Genomic DNA, 17,050 nt, shown 5'->3' with positions numbered 1-17,050 from the left:
CCCATTGTGTGACCGAGAATACATTTCGAAGGTCGCCACCTGGTTAGGTCGGTTGTCTACCAGGGGTCGACACACGTCTCAGTTCTCTGGTGGCGTTGCTGCGTTCAAGAGTAGATACATAATGGAAAGTATTGTTGAGGTACTCTACTGTTTGTTTTGCTTGGTCCTACAGACGGACGTCGACTCCAGTAGTCAAGTCAAGGGAGGTGAAATGGAAAACTGACCATTCACTAGTTAAAAAAAAATGAATATATTAACATCTCATAGCACTAAACATTAAACAAATTAAACCTCAAAACTCATGAATGAATCTTTGATTCTTATTGTAATATAGTCACACATAAAATCTGCTTTTCTTCCGAATACGTTGGAAGAACTGCGTAATTTATTGTTGTGTTTTATTTACATTGAGAGCAGCCTAGCCAGACAAGTGTAATGGAACAATGCTGGTAACACAGTGCTGATTATTTCGACTAACTAAACCCCACTATTGGCAGACAGGTGGGCTGATCCCTTCTCATACAGGGCCCTGTTGATATCTCTATATGCCCATATGTATCACCCAAGTCCACAGTCCACGCCAAACTATCAGACCGGTTTAAAATGATACTTTGATACTTCTGTGATCGAACCCATCTCAATGATGGGTTATACTTACCGCCTCACGGACTCAATAATAGGCGACCCTTACCCCTCCAGTGCTAACATCCAAAACAATACTCAAAACCATGAAGGTTGTTGGGGCCATAAATTCTAAATTATAACCTTCGAATTATAACGTTACCTTACCATGGACAACATTGTGACCCTTAGGAACTACGTGGAATGAGAAATAATTGCAAACTCGTTTGTTATAAAATATAATTTAATGGTTCTTCTTGGAGTTGAATAAATTAGAAAATATGTTGTTGTAGACTGTTATTTCGAAATCCAATTTTTTGTCGAAATCAATACATCGTAAGGCCTACGTATGTTTTAATTCTAGTGTATCGAGTCATCGTGCTGATAGTTATTGGACACATCACCTGTATGCACCTCTGGTGTTATTCGTGAACCGGAAGTAGAGCTCGTCTCTAAGGAAGTGTTATAAAAAGAAAAATTTGTTAGAGCTTGTCTAAAGAAGTACGACGAATAGAAATTTCTAAATGGCTAACAATTCATCTAGGCTCCAAAATTAAAAATTATCAGACTTTCTGAGTCGAAATCGGGTATGGAAACTCACAATTTCCATTAGAAACGTCATTGGAGAGGTGGCCGAGATTGTCTTTTGGGTCTGAGGTAATATAGTATATGGTAATATAAGGTAAAATAATATTTTACCACACTCTACAACACCAGATCCGGATCTCTGCATTCTAATAGATATATGGATAGGAAGCTGTACTTGGCTTGTTAAAAATGTGTAATACTATTTGGATTTCAAGAGTGCTTAAAGAACACAGTTTCCGAGCGGCGAGTTCTGGTATTGATGTCAAAAGTATCAAGCCGTTTCTTTGTAACGTTGAACATTGAAAAATGAATCTGTACATTTTGAGGTCTCGAGTTTAGTTTTCTTTACATTTAGAGTAGGATTTCAACACAACTTTTGAAACACAGAGAGACTAAACAAAATATTACGGCTTGATTTCCCTAGCACTCGTTGTACTATACTAAATCAATGTTTTCATCATTAGTTATAAATATTTCATTACTTTTTCGTCTATTATCCTAAACGTTCCAGAATACCCCGATTTATAAATCATTTCGGCTGCTCCAGTAGCAGATCTTCCCTTTTCTTGCCAGAGAGTAGTTCCTGGATCTGCACGAGGGACAGGCCACTCGTCTCCTCCACACAGACTGCGACGTAAGCCAGGGAGATGCCGCAGAACACAGAGCACGCGAGGAACAGACAGTCTGTACCGATCAGTTGGATGAGGTCGGGGAACAGTTTTCCCGTTGCAAACATCAGTATGGAACTCAAGGCAGTAATGAGGCATGTCGCTATGGACTTCACGTTGCTGGGGAACAGCTCTCCTGTCAATGCCCACGGGATGTTGCCAAATCCTGGAACGTTAATTACGTTAATTATACATGTCAATAGTACATATTTATACATATAATACATTTCGCCACCAGCGTTGATTGAACAATATTTGACTAGCAGACTTGGCTAAGTATAAAGTCTTGAATAATAATTATAATTAGAAAGTGGACGATTGTGTAGATACTTTACACCAATGTTCAATACGACCTGTGTACAGCAGCGACTACAAATATTGTAACTTGCTCACCGTAGCGAGATCTAGATGTCCGTACCACCCTAATCGTCTTGTAGTCAACCGGATGTGTATATATCAAAAATTGGTGCGATAAAACACACATAAAAATCAAATTTGAGCTAGCTTCGTTTTAACTTAAAATGACTGAGAGGTAGCTATAAAACATTTTTCGTGTTTAAGTTAGACAGTTCGAGCTAATTTACTCGTAATGCTCTCTGATGCATAATATGAGTTAGTGTGCGTTACCACGTGACTTAGTATAGGGACATGATTTTTATACTCTATTTGTACTTTTAATAGAAAACTATAATTTTGATGATATGTGTTCATTCTTCTTTTTGTAACACAAAACGATAGTTAAACTTAAAATGAAAAAATGAGTAAGTAAACCCACTATTGGCCCTTAGATATTCTTTGTAAATAGGAAATAGTTCTTAGTTTACATTTCAATAATCATTGTTCATTCTATTATGCTGATTAATCAATATTGTAATTTCCTGTTTTTGAAATACGCGTATCAACATAATAAAATGTAATTTTCCATAAAAGAGTATTAATAAAACTATTCAGAAAATCTCAGTATGTTTTTGCTGCTGTATAGTTTTAGATTGTTAATTATACAATTACAATCAGTAATGAACCATACATATTAACTGAAGATGTAATGAAATAAAACAGTCTTTAAACAACAAAACAAACTAAAGTAAAATTAATGTGTGAAGTTCCGTAAGTTGAACACAGGTTTTTCAAGACAATTTTTGATTTTGGGTTTGGGTAAATATCCAATTTAAATAATGAAACTCAACCTTATGCTTACCATAATTAAGTAATAGAATGCAAATTGAAAATATGTCTGTTTCTGTTTTATTTATGCTACAGAGTAACTATGCCACACTTTTTATGTGTGCACTGTAAAGGTTTTTAAAGTCCAAATATCTATCAGTGTATTTACCATGTTTGTCGGCCGTAATGGATAGTTGTAATCCATTTTTACATTTCTATACGTAACCACGAAATTTGAAAGTGTATTATTTTTTATGAATTGTCAATTTACAAAGTATATTAATAATATAATTAAATAAAGTAATCTGTAATTTAGTAAACGCTAGGCTTCTAAGAGGAGTCATTCTCCAAACTAAAAAAAATTCATTACAGTATATCGCAAAAGAGAAAAGTATGGGTGCCACAAAGGCTTCTCTATAGCGATATGTTATTATTTCTGTTGCTTAACTTTTAGTTCTTAGTTCACAGCGAGGAAAACACTAAATGTTTAAAAAAACATTCAACCCTTAAGTATGGGGTAACACACTCACCTGATATGAAAGATAGAATGTAAGTGATGACGCTGAGGAGGGGTAGCCAACTAAGTGAACTGATGTCGACATTGTAGGATTGCAAGAAGAAGAATACACTTAGACCTCCCTGAAAGTTTAACACAAATAACTATTCTTGAAATATATAACTAACTAACTGCCAACAAATAGTTCAGAATTTGTATATTTTTCAAATATACACTGACCAGGTAGTTTGTTATAATCTGGAAGCAACTATTTTTGGAAGAATTTACTGGAGACCTATAAAAACTAAATTATTAGAAAGAACATACTTTATTGTAAGAATTACTTGACATTATGATGATCGGTTCTTGTTTTCTACCTCTCAGGAGGAAGTAATATGGGCGAGAAGTAGACCAATCTGGCCCTATCTGCTTCTAAGTACGCGATATAAGCAGGTTTTCTACCTCCCAGGAGGAAGTAATATGGGCGAGAAGTAGACCAATCTGGCCCTATCTGCTTCTAAGTACGCGATATAAGCAGGTTTTCTACCTCTCAGGAGGAAGTAATATGGGCGAGAAGTAGACCAATCTGGCCCTATCTGCTTCTAAGTACGCGATATAAGCAGGTTTTCTACCTCTCAGGAGGAAGTAATATGGGCGAGAAGTAGACCAATCTGGCCCTATCTGCTTCTAAGTACGCGATATAAGCAGGTTTTCTACCTCCCAGGAGGAAGTAATATGGGCGAGAAGTAGGCCAATCTGGCCCTATCTGCTTCTAAGTACGCGATATAAGCAGGTTTTCTACCTCCCAGGAGGAAGTAATATGGGCGAGAAGTAGGCCAATCTGGCCCTATCTGCTTCTAAGTACGCGATATAAGCAGGTTTTCTACCTCCCGGGAGGAAGTAATATGGGCGAGAAGTAGGCCAATCTGGCCCTATCTGCTTCTAAGTACGCGATATAAGCAGGTTTTCTACCTCCCAGGAGGAAGTAATATGGGCGAGAAGTAGACCAATCTGGCCCTATCTGCTTCTAAGTACGCGATATAAGCAGGTTTTCTACCTCCCAGGAGGAAGTAATATGGGCGAGAAGTAGACCAATCTGGCCCTATCTGCTTCTAAGTACGCGATATAAGCAGGTTTTCTACCTCTCAGGAGGAAGTAATATGGGCGAGAAGTAGACCAATCTGGCCCTATCTGCTTCTAAGTACGCGATATAAGCAGGTTCAGATTAGGTTATGATAAATATGTTATTAGTACCAAGTTAAACTTAACCTCTACGAGTACTCACTTGGTCTGAGCTTCAATTTAGGTTACTTTTAGGTCCACGGTAAGAAAAACTTCTAAATATTATAATGAACTCCGGATAATACAAAAGTACCGGAAACCATAATAAACCTCCCTCCGGTGAAACAAGTAGATTTGATACGGTTTTAAATAAACGTTTATATGTTCTAGGAACTTACAATTTTTTGATTTAAAGGTGATTTGCTGGAAGGTATATATACCCAAAGATATCAGTTTGTTATTACCATTCCAAGAGCTGAACCGAAGATCGAAGCCATCATCGGTGTTTTGTAGCCGAAGTACTTGACGCCCACAGGACACAGGAATGCCGCCCCAAACTTTGTGATGCCGACTATAACGGAGCAAGTGCTGCTGGAGATGGCTGTTCCTGTCATCTCGAAGATCTTCTGTAGATAGAAGAGTATCATCGTGATGCCAGTGAGTTGCTGCAAGGAGACCAACGTGCAGCAGATCGTGAAGGCTCGGCGGTTCCCAGGTAAGGCGAACAGTGTCATCACCGAGCCCTTCTGCTCTTCTTGCTCCATTATTGTTTTCTGAAAGTATCCAGTGGTCATGGAAGACGCGTCATTGTAAATATTTCTATGTAAACCATAATATAACCAGTTTTAATGAAGTAATTAGGTAATAAATGTTAAGTATCAAAAGATGCCCTAATATAACAAAATGAATTGGAACGTGTTTTTTAATTTATTAACACGTTCATTTTAACTAATAAAATGGAATTCAAAGAACATGTCCTAACAGGTAGTGAAGCTTCAGATACTGGTTGCGTTAGTCGATGTGAACGTGTTTTGAAAACTTTGAAATTATAATTGATGTAATTTTAAATAGCAGAAGAAGTGAAATTTTGAATAAGTCTTTTTGACTTAAAATCCTCCAAAAGTTTGAAATGATTTGCTTGTAGTTCCCAAAATATTGACAGTATTAGAATTTCAGTATCAATGGACATGTATGGGCAGTATTTAGATAGACCCGAGAATCTATGTAATCATTAACATCACTATTAATGTGCATTACCATTCCTACACTCTCAGTATCAATGGACATGTATGGGTAGTATTTAGATAGACCCGAGAATCTATGTAATCATTAACATTCACTATTAATGTGCATTACCATTCTTACACTCTCAGTATCAATGGACATGTATGGGTAGTATTTAGATAGACCCGAGAATCTATGTAATCATCATTAAACATCACTATTAATGTGCATTACCATTCTTACACTCTCAGTATCAATGGACATGTATGGGTAGTATTTAGATAGACCCGAGAATCTATGTAATCATTAACATCACTATTAAAGTGCATTACCATTCTTACACTCTCAGTATCAATGGACAAGGACATGTATGGGCAGTATTTAGATAGACCCGAGAATCTATGTAATCATTTACATCACTATTAATGTGCATTACCATTCTTACACTCTCAGTATCAATGGACATGTATGGGCAGTATTTAGATAGACCCGAGAATCTATGTAATCATTAACATCACTATTAATGTGCATTACCATTTTTACACTCTCAGTATCAATGGACATGTATGGGCAGTATTTAGATAGACCCGAGAATCTATGTAAATCATTAACATCACTATTAATGTGCATTGCCATTCTTACACTCTCAGTATCAATGGACATGTATGGGTAGTATTTAGATAGACCCGAGAATCTATGTATTCATTAACATCACTATTAATGTGCATTACCATTCTTACACTCTCAGTCTAAAGTGCTAGGCATAATAGTTACAAAAATACATGAGGTAATGAAGATTTAAATTGAAGTAATCATATATATCGTTTATGTTATATTTACATAAAAGTAGACATAATTCCTTCAGTAAGTTTTTTGCCAACGAGGGAGAATGCTTTTAATTTGTTCTATCTCATTATTCATCGTTACAATGAACTTTAAAAAAAGTGCTCCAATAAATACTATTTGTTAACATGACGTGTACTATGACATATTTATATTTTGATAGGGTTAAATGAGTCCGAGACATAGCAACAGGCTTGGTACATCTTTGAACGTTCCCTTATATACTTTTAGCGTACGCAGCCATGGAGATAGTTCTCAATATAAAATAAGGTATTCTGAAAACATTATAAACTTTCAAGGTAATATAAATTTTTTAAAGTGTTACGATTTTAATAATATATATATTTACATAAAAGTAGACATAATTCCTTCAGTAAGTTTTTTGCCAACGAGGGAGAATGCTTTTAATTTGTTCTATCTAATTATTCATCGTTACAATGAACTTTAAACAAAGTGCTCCAATAAATACTATTTGTTCATATGTTAACATGACGTGTACTATGACATATTTATATTTTGATAGGGTTAAATGAGTCCGAGACATAGCAACAGGCTTGGTACATCTTTGAACGTTCCCTTATATACTTTTAGCGTACGCAGCCATGGAGATAGTTCTCAATATAAAATAAGGTATTCTGAAAACATTATAAACTTTCAAGGTAATATAAAATTTTTAAAGTGTTACGATTTTAATAATATATCAACCATTAGAGCCGTGGTACCATCAGTTTTCTACACTTAACACAACTATAGTTATGGAGAGGTGATTCGATGGGATTGTTGAGTTTAGATCTACTTCACATTCCGCCCATCGTAGCATCTGAGATATGACACTGTCACAGACTTCACTCCTGGAGAAGTATTCTGGTATATCTAGAAAACTCGGTTGTTCCGAGTACTTAGATATGACACTGTCACAGACTTCACTCCTGGAGAGGTATTCTGGTATATCTAGAAAACTCGGTATGTTCCGAGTACTTAGCTATGACACTGTCACAGGACTTCACTCCTGGAGAGGTATTCTGGGTTATATCTAGAAAACTCCGGTTGTTCCGAATACTTAGATATGACATTGTCACCAGACTTCACTCCTGGAGAGGTATTCTGGTATATCTAGAAAACTCGGTTGTTCCGAATACTTAGGTATGACACAGTCACAGACTTCATCACTCCTGAGAGGAATTCTGTAATATCTATGAAAACACTGGTTTGTTCCGAATACTTAGATATGCCACTGTCACAGACTTCACTCCTGAGAAAGTGATTACTGGTATATCTAGAATACTCGTGTTGATTCCCTAGTACTTAAATATGACCTGTCACAGACTTCACTCCCTGGAGATGTATTCTGGTCGGGTATATCTAGAAAACTCGGTTTGTTCCGAGTATCTTAGATAAGACACTGTCACAGACTTCACACCTGGAGAGGTATTCCGGGTATATCTAGAAAACTCGGTTGTTCGAGTACTTAGATATGATACTGTCACAGACTTCAATCGTGTGTTATATGTTCCTTGGAGAGGTATTCCGGTATATCTAGAAAAACTCGGTTGTTCCGAGTACTTAGATATGTACACTGTCACAGACTTCACTCCTGGAGAGGTATTCCCGGTATATATCTAGAAAAACTCGGTTGTTCCGAGTACTTAGATTATGACACTGTCACAGACTTCACTCCTGGAGAGGTATTCCGGTATATCTAAAAACTCGGTTGTTCCGGAGTACTTAGATATGACACTGTCACAGACCTTCACTCCTGGAGAGGTATTCTGGTATATCTAGAAAACTCGGTTGTCCCGAGTACTTAGTTATGACACTGTCACAGACTTCACACCCTGGAGAGGTATTCCGGTATATCTAGAAAACTCGGTTGTTCGAGTGTACTTAGATATGACCCCACTGTCACAGACTTCACTCCTGGAGAGGTATTCCGGTATATCTATAAAAACTCGGTTGTTCCGAGTTAACTTATGATATGACACTGTCACAGACTTCACTCCTGGAGAGGTATTCTGGTATATCTAGAAAACTCGGTTGTTCCGAGTACTTAGATATGACCACTGTCACAGACTTCACACCTGGAGAGGTATTCTGGTATATCTAGAAAACTCGGTTGTTTCCGAGTACCATTAGAAATGACACTGTCCACAGACTTCACTCCTGGAGAGGTATTCTGGTATATCTAGAAAACTCGGTTGTTCCAGTAATTACTAGATATGACCACAGTCACAGACTTCACTCCTGGAGAGGTATTCTGGTATATCTAGAAAACTCTGTTGTTCCGAGTACTTAGATATGACACTGTCACAGACTTCACTCCTGGAGAGGTATTTCTGGTATATCTTGAAAGAAAACTCGGTTTTTGTTCCGAGTACTTAAGATATGACACCCCCTGTCACAGACTTCACTCCTGGAGAAGTATTCTGGTATATCTAGAAAACTCGGTTGTTTCGAGTACTTAGATATGACACTGTCACAGACTTCACTCCTGGAGAGGTATTCCGGTATATTCTAGAAAATCTCGGTTGTTTTCCGAGAGTACTTAGATATGACACTGTCACAGACTTTCACTCCTGGAGAGGTATATCCGGTATATCTAGAAAACTCGGTTGTTCCGAGTAGTACTTAGATATTGACCACTGTCACAGACTTCACTCCTGGAGAGGTATTCCGGTATATCTAGAAAATCGGTTGTTCCGAGTACCTTAGATATGACACTGTCACAGACTTCACTCTGGAGAGGTATTCCGGGTATATCTAGAAAAACTCGGTTGTTCCGAGTACTTAGATATGACACTGTCACAGGACTTCACTCCTGGAGAGGTATTCCGGTATATCTAGAAAAACTCGTTGTTCCGAGTACTTAAGATATGACACTGTCACAGACACTTCACTCCTGGATGAGGTATTCTGGTATATCTAGAAAACTCGGTTTGTCCCGAGTACTTAGATATGACACTGTCACAGACTTCACTCCTGGAGAGGTATTCCGGTATATCTAGAAAACTCGGTTGTTCCGAGCTACTTAGGTTATGACACTGGTCCACAGACTTCACTCCTGGAGAGGGTATTCCTGGTATATCTAGAAAACTCGGTTGTTCCTGATTACTTTAGATATGACACTGTCACAGGGACTTCACTCCTGGAGAGGTCTTCTGGTATATCTACCAAACTCGGTTGTTCCGAGTACTTAGATATGAACACTGTCACAGACCTTCACTCCTGGAGAGTATTCTGGTATATCTAGAAAAACTCGTTGTTCCGAGCTACTTAGATAATGACATGTCCACAGACTTCACTCCTGGAGAGGGTATTCCGGTATATCTAGAAAACTCGGTTGTTCGAGTACTTAGATATGACACTGTCACAGACTTCACTCCTGGAGAGGTATTCTGGTATATCTAGAAAAACTCGGTTGTTCCAAGTACTTAGATATGACACTGGTCACAGACTTCACTCTCTGGAGAGGTATTCTGGTATATCTAGATGAAAACTCGGTTGTTCCGAGTACTTAAGATATGACACTGTCACAGACTACACTCCCTGGAGAGGTATACTGGTATATCTAGAAAACTCGGTTGTTCGAGTACTTAGATATGACATCTGTCACAGACTTCACTCCTGGAGAGGTATTCTGGTATATCTAGAAAACTCGGTTGTTCCGAGTACTTAGATAATGACACTGTCACAGGACTTCACTCCTGGAGAGGTTATTCTGGTATATCTAGAAAACTCGGTTGTTCCGAAGTAACTTAGATATGACACTGTCAAGGGGGGGGGGGGGGGAAAAAGGAGGGGGGGGGGGGGGGGTGGGAAGGGAAAAAATATGGGGGGGTTCAGACTTTCACTCCTGGAGAGGTATTCTGGTATATCTAGAAAACTCGGTTTGTTCTGAGTACTTAGATATGACACTGTCACAGACTTTCACTCCTGGAGAGGTATTCTGGTATATCTAGAAAACTCGGTTTGTTCCGTAGTACTTAGATATGGACACTGTCACCAGACTTCACTCCTGGAGAGGGTATTCTGGTATATCTAGAAAACTCTGTTGTTCCGAATACATAGATATGACAGTGTCACAGACTTCGACTCCTGGAGAGGTATTCTGGTATATCTAGAAAACTCGGTTGTTCCGAATACTTAGATATGACATTGTCACAGACTTCACTCCTGGAGAGGTATTCTGTTATATCTAGAAAAACTCTGTTGTTCCGAATACTTAGATATGACACTGTCACAGACTTTTCACTCCTGGAGAGGTATTCTGGTATATCTAGAAAACTCGGTTGTTCCGAGTACTTAGATATGACACTGTCACAGACTTCACTGCTGGAGAGGTATTCTGGTATATCTTGAAAACTCGGTTGTTCCAAGTACTTAGATATGACACTGTCACAGACTTCACTCCTGGAGAGGTATTCTGGTATATCTTGAAAACTCGGTTGTTCCAAATACTTAGATATCGCACTTAAAAAATACTAGTGCCCTGTATTGTGCAACTGATGAGACAATGAGAACACCTCTTCACCTACATTACACTAAATTTATTGTCTAGGTATCTTTGATGTTGAAGCGATGTAAAGGGTCCATTTCTAGCTTCTTTACCGACTTAAACAAATATTTCTTCAGGCGATGATGACTGCATATACCAGTAGCCAAGTATGTGGCAGCGTCAGATCTCAAACACTGGACTAAGCGGTAGGTGAACTGGAGGTACCTCAACATTCACATACCATTAACCTGTAAAACTGATAATACATCCTAATTCAGTTTGATATTTCAATATAACACCCAAACGTGAAATACTTTCCGACTGCACCGGAGTAATATTTAAAATTAAATAAGTACTTTTTACTGTATAGCTTCTCCTAACGTAACTTTATATAGACTCTCGTATGTAATGAGTCTAGAAATATTTTTATTTGGTGGCAAAAACCAATAATGAATAAATAATAGTATTTATTAACACTTGTATTAATATTCTCTTCGAATAATTCTCTTCTTCTGTCTGCCTTGTCTGATTTAGCTCGTCATAACTCAGCACTATTATATGCTATTTCGTGACTACATGAAAGATTTAAAAATTTTAAATATATATTAAGAAATGTACGTATAGTAGACCAACTATAACTTTGGTTAATACACGTTACCTTTATAAATTGAATCTCCTTCTCGACGCAAGATGCTGTCCTGCCCTCCCGAAGCCAAGAGAGGACGTCTGTTGCTCTTTTGGTCTGGTTCGTCTTGGTCAGATAGTAGGGAGACTCCGGCAGGATAGGGAAGAGCAAGAAGAAGAGAACACAGAGGCCAAGCATCATGTAGTGGATAAGTTCGTAGCTGACCAGCGGACCGACAGCAAACATCACAAGACTTCCTGACGCGATCGAGATCATACTTATGGTATTAAGAACACCTCGAACAGAGTCCTGCAGTTTTTAAATATAGTTAGTGAATTCGTACAGATTAACTATTAAATTAAGCTTTATGGAGTGTATGCTGTTTACAAGACATTGAGAGTTTATCGTAGACCTGCTCTATATTTCAAATATAAAGTTGTAAAAACAATATATGACGTGGACAAACTTTATTGGTTAAGGTTTGTTTGATTGTTAAAATAGGTTTAGGCTTCTAAATTAACTTTGTTTTCATACTAGTAGTCAAAGTGGGTTAACCATAACGTTATGTTCACTTAGTGGTTGATGTGCTAATTTTTTGTATAAAACCTCAGAAAGTTTGCGTTTGAAAAATTCTCCTCTCAGTGTATTATGATGGCATTTTTAACCATTTCATATAACGAGTTTTTAGACTAGCAGTGATAAGGAATTTAAAACATATCCATTATAAATTATTTCATATTTTTTAATCCTCACATTTTCCCTGGGTAACAATACTTAAAAACATAATTAGGCAACCTAAAAAGGTTTATACAATAAAAAACCTCAATCAATACAATTGTTTGACACTCCATGAGATTGAAGTTAAGCACAAAAGCATAGGGTCTCAGGCGGCTGTCCTTTATTCCACCCTCGCCACGCCATTCCTTCCTGAGACTGACAAGTGAACATCTCCTGCTCTCCTAGTGGAAAACTTGACCTACACCAAGATCTTTAGTGAACTTCGGGGAGCCTGCTCCGCCAGACCCTGGTGACAGGCCGGCTCTGGTAACGCAACGTTCAAGAAGCAGAGCCGTTTCGTCGCTCAGAAAGATCTTTCTAAAGGCCACTAACATCCAACTGTGAAATTTTTCGTAGAAGCCCGACCTATGAACTCCGCTCCTCCTGGGACATTCCCTGAGTCGCTAGTGACCATCCAGAGTCGCTAGGCGCACTACCTACAGAGATGTTCATAGACTTCACCCCACCCGAAACAACCTTTCTGCCCAGCTCAGTAACAACATACCACCGGGGACGGGATTACGGGGCCCGGCTGAAGTCCGGAATACTCCGAAACCCTGTTATGATGAGGAGAACAGTTTTCAGGAGAACCTGCTCCAGTCCGTGGCGTCCCTGCGGAAGAGACAAGCGACCACGGTTTCGGCACTTCCCCCGAACAGCCGGAGGTCTGCGACCAAGACGACCCGGGAATGGAGGTGGAGAGTGATCCACGCATCCCGCCCGTTATTCTGGTCGTCCCAAAAGGGTGGACCAGCCACGCAGTGACTCTGCAGCAGCTCATGGGTAGCAACCTCGAGGCGGTGTGCATGGCCAGGACACTGCTACTGAAGACAACGACAGTGGCCCACTTCAGGATTCTACAGCGTTACCTGCAGGTAACAAGTTAACAGAAGATTGAGTTCCGACACGTTCGCGATGTCCAACGAGCGTCCCTTGAAGGTCGGTTCCTACCAGACATTCCTGAAATCGGTCTAGCTGGTTCACTCGCTGGACACGTTGAGGCATTTGCCGTGTCAGACCTCTCGTCAGACCACGTGCCAGTGATCTTTGAGCTGCTAGAAGATGGAGCGCCAGCCTACCCTCCGACGCGCAACACCTAGTTCAACTGGAACAAATAAGCAAACTAACTCACTGACAGATCCTGGCTGTTACCAACCCCCGCCAAATAGCCAGACCAGCTAGACCAACAAGTACTAGACATAACCAACACCCTCCAGGAAGCGGTAAAGATCTCGTCCACGTTCTCACGGAAGGACCTCACCTCCACCTCTACCTGAGAATCTGAGAGAGGAGATACGTCTGCCTCGTAGAAGGGAGTAGCAGCTAACATGTTGTCCCCACGCCAAGCAACTCTTAAATTGCTAGGCCAGTAAATGCTCCCGTACCTTGGCAGAACACAGAGCGTCTACTTAGCACGTCTTCGTAGAGCATGAAGCTGACGGCGCCGTTGCCGCTGTAGGCGCCATTTAAAAAATTTCCAAAGCTCTCCGAGGGGAGAAGATGACCAATCACCAACTCATGGCCATCGTTTGGAAGTGACCGAGCGGAAACCTTCGCCGACACAATGAAAGATCAATTCTCACAACACGCAGACGTCTACGACAAGGACACCTGCCAGATGATTGAAGATCTCCTGGAGGGCTACGAACCTGACGAAAACGACATACTGCCTGCTGTAACCACACATGAGGTATAAGTTCACCTTCAACGCCTTCGCCCGAAGAAAACTCCTTGCCCGGACTTCTTGGGAACACTAACACTGAAAAACCTACCGGCTTGGATCATTGTCACCATCACTTGCACATTGAACTCGCGCATACGTCTTGCACACTTCCCGACCTCCTGGAAGAATGCTAAGGTGATCATGACCCCCAAGTCCGGCAATGGTCCTCATGACCCTCTTTTCCCGGAGAACCACAAACTGATCTTCCTGCTGCCGATGCTCTCAGAGATCTTCGAAAATATCATATTGGCGATATTTACCAATGAGTTCTTCACTTATATCAGGACAGAACAGTTCGGCTTTTGGATTGGACACTCGACCATACGCAGAGTACTCAGCCTCATTGCCGGAGTACTCAGCCTCATCACTCCACGTCGGTCCTGGTAGACGTCAGCAAAGCCTTCGACAGAGTGTGGCACGAGGGCTATACAATCTATCTATACAAACTGATAGTTCCCGCAGCCTGGCAGAATGTTTAGGCTAATCCGCAGCTATCTTCAACATCAGAACTACATCTCATTCTCTACATCTCAACCAGTTTCCTCTGGTGTACCACAAGGGTTAGTGCTTGGCCTGCTCCTGAACGTGTATACACCAACAATATTCTAGACACTCCGAGAGTCTACCTGTCCCTGTACGCCGACAACGCGTTTCTCACGGCCACCTTCACCAGCCAGAGTCTACGTCCAACGACAGCTGATCGACAGCGATCTGTTGGCGCCCTGGTTAACCAAGTGGCGGATCAAGGTCAACGTTGACAAATGTGAAGCTATTGACTTCACGAAGTCACCGAGATAAGCGGAAATGTAGGATTAACTTCTTTGTAACATACGACAATAGCAAATGTAACGAAATTATACTATCCTTTCAAATATCAATAGTCAATAATAGATTTTAAACAAAGAATGACATAATATAGTAATAATCAATGCAGTTTGATAATTTAGGGTGATATAAGGCGAATTCAATGAATTATTTTATGCGCACATCTGCAAATATCTACCTTTAAACTGTAATAAAAGAAACAAATGAAGGAAACCATAAATACAGTAGACCTGAGTTTATAACATGTTTTGGATAGCACAGTCAGAACCCATTTAATTTTAAATTGAATGTGAAGTCAAGAATCATAATATTTGTTCCTAGTAATATTTATGTTTTATCATTTTAACACAATAATGTTTTGAAAATCAAAAGGCGTAGATTCATGAGTTAGTTCAGCACACTCATAAGTAGTCTATTTATGATTAGATCACCTCGGAGATCTCGGCGATGTACATGGGTACAGCTGAGAAGATAATGCCAAAGGAGATCCCAGCCAAGAACCTCCCTGCTGCCAAGACGAGGATACTTCCACCTACGGTGAGAAGCAAGTAGGATGCGGTGACCAATCCTACAGAGAGTGCCGTGGTGCCCTTGCGGCCCAACCTGTCCAACACAACGCCCGAGACGAAGGGTCCAAGCATTCCTCCCAGAGAGATTGTCGAGGCTACTGTGCTAGCGTCGGCGTTGGACAGTTGCAGCTTCATCAGCATCGGCGAGGACCAGCTGAACGTCGTCCCAAGAATCAAATAGCCGATGTTTACTGTAATAGTGTTCATTGTTATCTTACTGATACTAACTACTGTTACTAATAGGCAATAGAGTAAACATACAATATATACAGTTATTAAAAATCTAACTACTTTCCAAACAGAAAACATTAACTTAAAACATTCGTTACGTAAATTATATAACCAATTACAAATTACAGCTAAGATATATAATTTTTATTTTGGGCCTAAATCACTTCAGAACAATATATCTTTTAAATATATACAGACTATGAGAAAATACGTGTTGTTATGATACCTGTCGGTCATAGAGACATAGGATCAGTGGCTTCTAAACTGTAACGACCCTTATTTGTCCCCGTCCTTAATCCTCACCCTTTCTAATAGAAACCCTGTTTACCAAAGTGCAGTTCTCTTATTGCCCTTGACCTTTTTATTTTCCGCCTTCCGCTATTACCGACTTCCTGTTGTTCCTAACTTATCTTATCTTAGCGTCTCCTCCCACGGCCCTACGTCTAGCCCTACACCCTTCGTTTTCTTTCCGCCAATAAATCCTTATTTCCGCTACACCTAAAACATCTCCTCTACTCCCCTCCTATCCGTAAACAACCAGCGTCGTCCTAATTTCCCCTGCGTCGTGCCCTAGTTCCACGTACCTCTTTTACCCTGACCTTTGCCCGCACCCTAGCGGTTATCCAGGTTTCCGCTTACCATTATACGTTTCCTATCCTCGTGTCCTACTTATCCGCTTTGGGCGTCGCCTTCAGGTAGTCGGCGTCGTCCTATACACACTTGCTCCTATAATTCCTATGTCCTTCGCTTTCCGACGTTACAATAAACCCTGTCCTGCTTCCCCACGATCAGTCCGGCCCCTCCGTCACTTGACCCTACCCTGCGCCGCCGATGAAACTTCCCGTTACCTTATCACCTTCCGCGTCTTTCCCCATAAACCTGACCCTCTCCTAAACACTCCTACATGCCCACCTAATTCCTACCTCCCATACGTCCTGCAGCGCCGCTTTATACAAGTCGGCACTTTTTCCCTATGCCGACGGACCCCTAACGACTCCATCCCTGCAATAAAGAATACGGTCGGGTATTAAGAAACGGCAGCGTCGCCATTTCAAACAGGTTGGAACAAGCAGACCATATAACCCTACGGAGAGATGTTGCCGGCACCGCAGCTGGGAGCCGACTGACAATATTGGGGGTTC

At 40.2% G+C, this 17,050-nt stretch overlaps 1 protein-coding gene across 1 annotated transcript; it reads right to left on the bottom strand.

Moving 5' to 3' along the window:
• Positions 1 to 847: 847 nt before the first annotated feature.
• On the bottom strand, positions 848 to 15,899 carry LOC124359056 (facilitated trehalose transporter Tret1-like). The gene is made up of 5 exons (XM_046811460.1): positions 15,540 to 15,899; positions 11,817 to 12,092; positions 5,064 to 5,372; positions 3,572 to 3,680; positions 848 to 2,043 (listed from the first exon to the last, which is right to left on the bottom strand). Exons 1-5 carry the CDS (start codon positions 15,882 to 15,884, stop codon positions 1,739 to 1,741), a joined length of 1,344 nt encoding a protein of 447 aa, XP_046667416.1. The 5' UTR covers positions 15,885 to 15,899; the 3' UTR covers positions 848 to 1,738.
• Between the last annotated feature and the right edge of the window lie 1,151 nt (positions 15,900 to 17,050).

The sequence above is a fragment of the Homalodisca vitripennis genome, chromosome 4 (assembly GCF_021130785.1).
Source record: "Homalodisca vitripennis isolate AUS2020 chromosome 4, UT_GWSS_2.1, whole genome shotgun sequence".
Lineage (NCBI taxonomy): Eukaryota > Metazoa > Arthropoda > Insecta > Hemiptera > Cicadellidae > Homalodisca > Homalodisca vitripennis.
Note: the sequence above shows the minus strand (reverse complement) of the source record. Positions and strands in the feature narration are given on the sequence as shown.

Bases quoted from the DNA above. Each gene is read 5' to 3' on its own strand.
- LOC124359056 (XM_046811460.1), bottom strand. From the start codon at position 15,884: ATGAACACTATTACAGTAAACATCGGCTATTTGATTCTTGGGACGACG. The intron at 12,093-15,539 runs GTGATCTAATCA...TAAAAACTGCAG, and splicing joins ACATCGCCGAGATCTCCGAG to GACTCTGTTCGAGGTGTTCT. The intron at 5,373-11,816 runs GTAACGTGTATT...GGATACTTTCAG, and splicing joins AGGAGATTCAATTTATAAAG to AAAACAATAATGGAGCAAGA.